The 9,747-nt window shown below is 39.1% G+C and overlaps 1 protein-coding gene across 1 annotated transcript; it reads right to left on the reverse strand.

Annotated features, from left to right (window-relative positions):
• Window positions 1–4,861: 4,861 nt before the first annotated feature.
• On the reverse strand, window positions 4,862–5,584 carry LOC149653629 (uncharacterized). Its single transcript, XM_089847013.1, has one exon. It carries the CDS (start codon window positions 5,582–5,584, stop codon window positions 4,862–4,864), a length of 723 nt encoding a protein of 240 aa, XP_089703139.1.
• Between the last annotated feature and the right edge of the window lie 4,163 nt (window positions 5,585–9,747).

The following is a 9,747-nucleotide window of genomic DNA, read 5'->3' on the forward strand; positions in this document are numbered from 1 at the left end:
TCCCAAAACAGCGGTTGCTGTTTCCGCGTTTCTCAATATAGTGCTATTTTCCCAACCAGCGGTTTAGCACTACAGCGTTTCATAACCGTTTGTGATTCTCAGGTTATGGACTGGTTCGCGGAATATATTTTGGAAAAGGTGGCAGCAAATTAATAAGAGTATATTTTGGAAAAGGTGGCAGCTAATTAATAGGAAAATATTTTGGAAAAGGTGGCAGCTAATTAATAGGAAAATATTTTGGAAAAGGTGGCAGCTAATGAATAGGAAAATATTTTGGAAAAGGTGGCAGCTAATTAATAGGAGAATATTTTGGAAAAGGTGGCAGCTAATTAATAGGAGAATATTTTGAAAAGGTGGCAGCTAATTATTAGGAGGATATTTTGGAAAAGGTGGCAGCTAATTAATAGGAAAATATTTTGGAAAAGGTGGTAGGTAATTAATAGGAGAATATTTTGGAAAAGGTGGCAGCTAATTAATAGGAGAATATTTTGGAAAAGGTGGCAGCTAATAGGGAAATATTTTGGCAAAGTTGGCAGCTAATCAATATCAGCATATTTTGGAAAAGGTGGCAGCTAATCAATATCAGAATATATTGGAAAAGGTGGCAGCTAATTAATAGGAGGATATTTTGGATAAGGTGGAAGGTAATTTATAGGAGTTCAAAAAACCCATCCCAACAAAACATTAAAACCTATACTATATTATTATCAAAATCTTCCTAAACCCACAACGGAAGCGTTTAAATATGAATTATGAATTCATTTTATGAGACATTGTTTCTTACGGACTAAGGAAGAATTAGCATTAAACACCAAGTTCAGTTATACAGAAAAATATTTATTAACAATTTTGTTACAAAAATTATTTAGTAATCGAGCATAGGCCCGTGCACACTCAAACATTTTATTAGCCGTTTGCGAAACGACAGGCATAGGGTTTCGAAATAGTTTGGCGGCAGCAAATTGTAAGCTTTTCGAACATCAGCAGTAGGTCTTCGTTATTATTTGGAACTCTTTTCTCCATGAGTTGAACTACTGCTGACCAAAGGTTCTCAACCGGGCTCAAATCGGGGGACTTGGCAGGCCAGTTCAACGTCTGTATTCCTTCACCGTTCAAGAAGGCCCTTACGACCCTGGCAGTGTGCGCTGGACAGTTGTCTTGCATGAAATGGAAACGGAAAACCAAAAATAGTTAAAAAACATCATGGTCCTTCGGGAAAAACAGTAAATTAATACTACTCTGCTGCATGTTCCAATTCGTAAATTGCGGCTGCCGATGGAATCATGGCTTCCCGCAAAACTTTTATGTAAGCGTTACCGGTCAACCTGCCCTGGATATGGTGGAGCATTCGGGCTTGATTGTTTCCCCAAGCAACACCACATATTGACGCTAAAGCGGACACTCGTCTTAGTCTCTTCGAAGTTCTGCTGTTGCGCTCTTTGGGAGCGCCTTCTGGATACCCACAAAGGTGGCGCGGAAGAAGAGCTCTAGAAGGTCTAAAATGGAGGTTCACGGGTAGTTGAGCGGTTTTCAAAAGAGCGTTTTGGAATAAAGCGGTGCCCAAAACAGCGGTTTGCAAAACCGCGTGGAAGCAAAACCGCGGTTGCTGTTTCCGCGTTTCTCAATACAGCGCTATTTCCCAAAACAGCGGTTGCTGTTTCCGCGTTTCTCAATATAGTGCTATTTTCCCAACCAGCGGTTTAGCACTACAGCGTTTCATAACCGTTTGTGATTCTCAGGTTATGGACTGGTTCGCGGAATATATTTTGGAAAAGGTGGCAGCAAATTAATAAGAGTATATTTTGGAAAAGGTGGCAGCTAATTAATAGGAAAATATTTTGGAAAAGGTGGCAGCTAATTAATAGGAAAATATTTTGGAAAAGGTGGCAGCTAATGAATAGGAAAATATTTTGGAAAAGGTGGCAGCTAATTAATAGGAGAATATTTTGGAAAAGGTGGCAGCTAATTAATAGGAGAATATTTTGAAAAGGTGGCAGCTAATTATTAGGAGGATATTTTGGAAAAGGTGGCAGCTAATTAATAGGAAAATATTTTGGAAAAGGTGGTAGGTAATTAATAGGAGAATATTTTGGAAAAGGTGGCAGCTAATTAATAGGAGAATATTTTGGAAAAGGTGGCAGCTAATAGGGAAATATTTTGGCAAAGTTGGCAGCTAATCAATATCAGCATATTTTGGAAAAGGTGGCAGCTAATCAATATCAGAATATATTGGAAAAGGTGGCAGCTAATTAATAGGAGGATATTTTGGATAAGGTGGAAGGTAATTTATAGGAGTTCAAAAAACCCATCCCAACAAAACATTAAAACGCATTAACACACTAGACCACGAAACTGTTTGTTTGACAACCACTAAAATTCAAACCTAAAGCTGAAATCAATACTAATTAGAGCTCGGCTTTATCCATCCGTTATCCGTAAATTAGTGAATAATTGACTATTTATAGATAAATGTTGTGGACATAATTCGATTTAACATACAACTTCTGTTGATAATTCTGGATTATGGATAAAATAATGTGGATAATGGATAGATAATGCCGAGCTCTAATACTTATACCTTCAACAATACGAAACAACGCTCAAGATATAAACGCTGTAATCAAAATTCGCTGAACGAGAAATGGCTATAATGGCAAACGCGTTTATGAAAAAGCCGTTTTGGACAATGCTGCTTTGATAACACGCCCAATCGATAACATACCTAAAATGGATATCTCAAAGTGAGCGTTTAAACGCTAATTGAACAACATTTAATATATAATACTTTTTCGTCAGAAAAGAGAATATATTTCTCCTAAGCTTCTCTTGGCCAAGTCAAGAACTCTCGACAAAACTCCATTCGCTCTCGTCTGTGCCTTGCCGCTAACATTGGTTTACATAAAGAGCGTCGTCGTCTCACACCATGTTTCCTGAGGTTTCGCCACAGGGTTGGAACCGACAGACTGCTACCGGTGATGTCTTCCCACATATGTCAAATATTTCGCAATGAAAGCATCGGCCTGCGAAGAGCTTCTCTTGCCAGTCTTCGTCCCTGGACATCATTTAATACCGGTGGTCTACCTTCTCGTGGTAAATCCTTCACAACGAGAATTAACAGAAAGATTTTTGACTATTTACAACGAAAATACTTATTGAACCACGATGAAATAAACCCATTAAAACCGTGAAACTAATTTACAAAAACATAGGGTCAGTTTGCATAACTGTGGACACTTTTTGCATAACCTTGAATAACTTCCGCTGCTTATATGTTAGACTCAAAATTAAAAAAGCAATGGAGAGAAGCATTCTTAAGACACATTCTCACAAGTTTTGAACTTTTTAAATGGAATACATTTTTCACAAAGTAGAGTTCCCCAAAGGCCGAATTCGTGCTCAACTTTGGACACTTCTATGTAACTTTGGACGCCCCCTTCCTAACTTTGGACAGCGAAAAAAGGGCGACTTGGGGACGCATTAGGCGAATCACAATTTCAAAAGTAAAAATATAGGCTTAGGCCGACCTAGACGTATGCCTAAAATATATAAAAAATCCGAAATTTCTTTAAAACAAACTTTATTAAATATGGGGCTACTTATGTAGGTTTTTAGGTATATAGGGCCTAGGCCTAAATAGGCCTATTTAGGCCTACCTATACTTCATTCCTTTTAGGCCTATAGGGGGTAATAAAACGTTTCTTTTTACGCCCAGCCCTACATCTACTAGGCCCATTGTTAGCAACCGGTAGTGGCTGAGCAGCTAAGCTTTCATCAGTTGTTTTCGCCTTTTTCTTGCCAACTTGCTTAGAATCTTTTCCCTTCTTAGTTTGAGCTTCAGACTCTAGTTTTTTCTTCTGTTTTTCAAGCCTGATTAGCCTTCTGTTTTCCTTTTCAATTTCATTGTTTCGTTTCTGAAGTTCCTTTTCTTCCAAATACGCCATAAATTGTGGGTGCGTCAAGTGTTGGGGATGTTTTGGGGTATTCCTTCCTTTTGTCAATTTTAAGGCGCTCTTTCTTGGGTAAATTAAAATATCTCTAAACCCCGATGACGTTGATGGTTGGTTTAAATCGTCTTGTGAACCAGTTTCAATTACCTCCAGTACTGATCCGTTGACTTCCAAAACATCAGCAATTTTCGCTTTTTCCATATTTGTCGATTCATCTTGGACATCCTTAAGGTATCTTGGGAGTCATTGTGGTTTTCCATTAAGTTATCTTGTGCCTCATTGTGGTTTTCCAATAGGGTGTCTTGGGCCTCATTGTGGTTTTCCAATAGGGTGTCTTGGGCCTCATTGTGGTTTTCCGACAGATTATCTTGAGGATCGTTTGTGAAGTTTTGAAACACATCAGGTCGTTGCTCATCACGAAAAGCTGTTTTGACATTTTGACCTGTGAGACATTGTATTCCTCTTCTCAGAGCTTTCCAGGAGTCATATAAAGGATCTGGTATATCATACTCTTCTTTGTACATAACGTCAAATTCTTTCAATCTTTCGGCACTGAGACGAGCTTCCATAGCGCTTAAAGCCGCTACAAGAGGTGCTTCTGAATTGTCATGCTGTGGTTCTTTGTCGCAAGCCAATGCTAACGGTTCTGGTGGTTCTATCGCAGAATAATGGACATTCACATTATTTGAGAGGACTCCGGGCTCTTCCAGTAATGTTCCGTTTTCATCTTTCTCAAACCAAGTAGATGGATTTAATTTCGCCTCGTCAATGGCGTATCTGTTTAAAGGATAAATTCCACTGGAACGGAAACCATTAATGATTGTCCTTGGGGACATCGTGTTTACGAAACACTTTCTGAAAACCAACGAAAAGTTTTCTTGTCCACAACTTCTCCACTATTTTCCGTCAAAAATTCATGAACGGCTTTTTTCCAGTTGCATTTCATCGACCTGAAAACGGAAACGTCCAAGGGTTGAAGAATATGAGAAGCATGTGGTTGGAAGGCAAAACAGTTCGATTTGATTCCTTTCGCAGAGGCGGCTTATTTCTATGTCAATATGACTAGTGTGGCCGTCCAGAAGTAAAACAACCGGCCTCGCTGGTGAAAGACACGGGATAAAATGGTTCGCCAACCAACCATAAAAAATCTCCGTGGTCATCCAGCCCGATTTGCTTAAGGCAAATCGTGCTCCTTCAACTCCATTTTCCAGAGGGTTGAACGTCAATCGTGTGCCGCTATATAACTGGAACGGTGGAATAAAGTTGCCACTGGCTGATACACCGCAGAGGACTGTTATTTGCATTTTAATATTGCCGGTGACTTGTAAAACATTCTTCTGTGTGGAAGACGCCATAACTTTACCCGTTCTGGGGCAAAGGGAAAACCCAGACTCGTCGCAGTTCCATACTCGATCGGCGCAACCATAAAGCATATTAAGATCGGTCAAAAATTGGTGGTAGCTCTTAAACCATTCGTTCATGGCTGATGGTGTGCAGGCTTTGGCGCGAGCGATCTGTAATGATTCAGGAGTTTTCATTTTAACATCGGGATTTCGCTTCAAAAATCCACTCCACCATCTCTGGCCCGGTACACCGTTTTTGAATTGATTTGGTCTTTTTTCTCTGGATACCATCATCTTCACTTTGTGTTAAATTTGATATTTCGATTGCCCATAACCAATTTTGCTCATTTTCTCCGCCCATTTGGCCAACTCTTTCTCTTCGTCAACGCTTAAAACAGTTTTACGTCCTGGTACTGCAAAGGTATGGCACTTCCCCTGGAGCTTAAAATGTAGCGTTGAGACGGGAACATTGTACATTTTGGCAGCTGCTCTTATACTTTTTCCATTATTTTTAACGTCTTGTAAAGCTTTAATAAGATCGACGTTTCTCCATTCCTTGTAAGGCCTTTTAGCAACATTTTCAACCGTATCAGAATCAGAATCTAAAATATTAATTCTGATATTTGCAAATTTTCTCAACTATTGAACTATCCTTGGCCTAAATATAATCTTTTAATATAATAATAAAAGCATTATGGTTCCTTACCTGTAATCTCAAAGGAATCCCTGTTAAAAACTTCCTCATCGGTGGCCATATTGTTAAATAAAACTTCGCAGTCTTCGAATTGAAATTGGCGCCAATTTGTAGTTCTATTGTAGCGCTACGTAACGGTTTTGAGAGATCCGATCCGAATCGAACCGAAACGCGGGGTCGGGCGTCGGCGCGGAGAGAATCGCGCCGTCTGCTCTAGCCTTTAATTTTGGCGCGCTATTTGCCGCGTAACAATTTTAACAAACTGAAAACGTGTCCCTTATTGTTTTAAACTCTAAAAAAGGCTAATATCGCGAGATAATTAGTGTTAACAAACGGAGAAATCGGCCAGCATGAAAGTGTCCAAAGTTAGAAATTTGCCCAGGTGTTTTTAAAGCTGAATATTTCGTCGAATTTCCCGCGTAAGACAGTGTTTAAAATACGGATTATGAAGCCAAAAAGTTGCTCTTTTGAATGGTTTCTAGTTTGTTCAGGTATGATTTCTCTAATTTTCGTCAAACCTTATTTCCCGGGGCCAAAGGGTTGACCCCCGTCAAATTTGGCCGTAATTTAAATGGACGAGTTTGGGGAGTGGGCTAATTTGGCTCGTAACGTAGTCGGATGTTATTTTACGACTTTGAAGTATTTTTTTTCTAAATTCCTCACATTCTAAGCTTTAAAATAAGCTATTTCATTATCAATTTGATGCATCCAGTAATTAAATATGATTTTTATAATAAAAGTGTCTAAAGTTGTAGCTGTCCAAAGTTAGGCACACTGACCCTACCATACCATGACACGACCATGTTGACGATATCCGGTGTAAGTATACTTAGCGCCGCCTACGGAACATCCAATCGCACCAGCAATATTCGCCCATGTTTCCCCTCGATCTCTCAACGCAATAATTTGAACTCGATCAGCTTCCGTAATTCGAGGCATGATTGAGAATAAGTGATATTTATCCGAGAGGGGACATTTATATAGTCGAATACCTTAAAACATAACCAACATGACAAGTTTTTTTGGATAAAAGGGAACCCTACACACTCAATAATTTGCGCAAAAAAAAAACGTGGGGCCCGTCGTTTAAGTTACAAAGTTTAAATAAAACCTTATCCAGACTAATATTTGTGCAAAATTCAAATATAATGCCACAATATGTTTTTAGGAAACGGAACACTATTTTCGGTTTCAATGTTTTTTTCTATATAATGGGCATTCTAGAACATTTTGGATTTTAATTTGCACAATTTATGAAATGTTTTCTTAAAAATCCATAAGATGATGAATTTTATCGATGTCCCCAATTTAATTTGTGCAAAAAAAGAGAATGTAAAGGCCGCATTAGAGGACTACCTTTAAAATGTCGAAGATCGACATGACATATTTTTTACTCAAGCGGGTTTTCCCTGGTGGAGTTGGCAAACATTTATCCCAAAATGTTTCTCATGTTGGTTATGTTTTAAGGTATTCGACTATATAAATGTCCCCGCTCGGATAAATGTCACTTATTCTCAATCATGAATCGAATTACGGAAGCTGATCGAGTTCAAATTATCGCGTTGAGAGATCGAGGGGAAACATGGGCGAATATTGCAGGTGCGATTGGATGTTCCGTAGGCGGCGCTAAGTATACTTACACCAGATATCGTCAACATGGTCGTGTCATGGTATGGTATATTTGTGTAAATTAGTTTGACGGTTTTAATGGGTTTATTTCATCGTGGTTCAATTAGTATTTTCGTTGTAAATAGCCAATAATCTTTCTGTTAATTCTCGTTGTGAAGGATTTACCACGAGAAGGTAGACCACCGGTATTAAATGATGTCCAGGGACGAAGACTGGCATGAGAGGCTCTTCGCAGGCCGAAGCTTTCATTGCGAAATACTGGACATATGTGGGAAGACATCACCGATAGCAGTCTGTCGGTTCCAACCCTGTTTCGAAACCTCAAGAAACATGGTGTGAGACGACGACGCTCTTTATATAAACCAATGTTAACGGCAATGCACAGACGAGAGCGAATGGAGTTTTGTCGAGAGTCGTTGACTTGGCCAAGAGAAACTTTGGAGAAGAGAAACTTTGGAGAAGTATATTCTCTTTTCTGACTAAAAATTATTATATAGTAGTTGTTGTTCAATAAGCGTTTAAACGCTCACTTTGAGATACCCATTTTAGACCTTCCAGAGCTGTTCTTCCGCGCCAACTTTGTGGGTATCCAGAAGGCGCTCCCAAAAAGCGCAACAGCGGAATATCGAAGAGACTAAGACGAGTGTCCGCTTTAGCGTCAATATGTGGTGTTGCTTGGGGAAACAATCAAGCCCGAATGCTCCACCAATCCAGGGCAGGTTGACCGGTAACGCTTACATAAAAGTTTTGCGGGAAGCCATGATTCCATCGGCAGCCGCAATTTACGAATTGGAACATGCAGCAGAGTATTATTAATTTACTGTTTTCCCCGAAGGACCATGATGTTTTATAAATATTTTTGGTTTTCAGTCTCCATTTCATGCAAGACAACTGTCCAGCGCACACTTCCAGGGTCGTAACGGCCTTCTTGAACGGTGAAGGAATGCAGACGTTGAACTGGCCTGCCAAGTCCCCCGATTTGAGCCCGGTTGAGAACCTTTGGTCAGCAGTAGTTCAACTCATGGAGAAAAGAGTTCCAAATAATAACGAAGACCTACTGCTGATGGTCCAAAACGCTTACAATTTGCTGCCGCCAAACTATTGTGAAACCCTATGCCTGTCGTTTCGCAAACGGCTAATAAAATATTTGAGTGTGCACGGGCGTATGCTCGATTACTAAATAATTTTTGAAACAAAATTGTTAATAAATATTTTTCTGTATAACTAAACTTGGTGTTTAATGCTAATTCTTCCTTAGTCCGTATGAAACAATGTTTCATACAATGAATTCATAGTTCATATTTAAACGCCTCCGTTGTGGGTCTAGGAAGATTTTGATTTTAATGTTATCATTGCTTCCTATAGTATATGCAACGTCGTCCTAGTTTTTAAAAATTTCGAGAAATATTCATTAGTTTCAGTATTTTTATCAAGCCAAAATGCGAGCCGATTTGAGCTATTGGAATTATAAATTTATAACGTATGTTAAGTAGATGCTGGTAATTTCGGCACACGAACCATGCACGACGTTTATCATAACTGCCGCAGTCTGTCTTGTTTGCCTCTTTTATCAATTTATTGGCGCTCTACATATTTCAAAACCTTAAGGAGTGCAACACATAATTACTTATGATAATAAAATATTTTTCTATAAAAAGGAATTTTTTTAGTATTAATTGGCAAAAGTAACACTGAAACCGTAAGTAAGAAATCCAATAGTCTATCCAAGTGAGGTGTTTCTAGGATAGCGAAAAAATTACCGGGGGAATTTGCCTTGAGAATGGGGGCTTTACTTTCTTCTAGGATGAGGGAAAATGACCGGGGAATTTTGCCTTGAGAATGGGGGGCAATCGTAAATTTAAACATTCTTTCTATGAATAAATTAGTGTGGTGTGTAAGGATTTCAAACTAGTCTAGCTACGCGGCGTTGTTCGGGTGTGAAAATTGACTTATTCCAGGTGTTTGATAACTCTCAAATTCAAACTAACAATGCTTAACCAGGGTTTATTCATAAAACTAATATGTTGCGGGTCTATAATAGGACGTCCCTAAGAGAGTGAATAACTAGACATTCGTAGACCCAGCCTCAGCTAATCCACATGTGAAGTCATCCTCTATTGCTAGTGGTCAATTT

This window comes from Phalangium opilio, unplaced genomic scaffold (assembly GCF_054372755.1).
Source record: "Phalangium opilio isolate 3A_F unplaced genomic scaffold, DU_Popi_V2 ptg000082l_1, whole genome shotgun sequence".
Classification (NCBI taxonomy): Eukaryota; Metazoa; Arthropoda; class Arachnida; order Opiliones; family Phalangiidae; genus Phalangium; species Phalangium opilio.

What these genes read in the sequence shown, in the direction of transcription:
- LOC149653629 (XM_089847013.1), bottom strand. Translation starts at nt 5,584, where the DNA reads ATGATGGTATCCAGAGAAAAAAGACCAAATCAATTCAAAAACGGTGTA.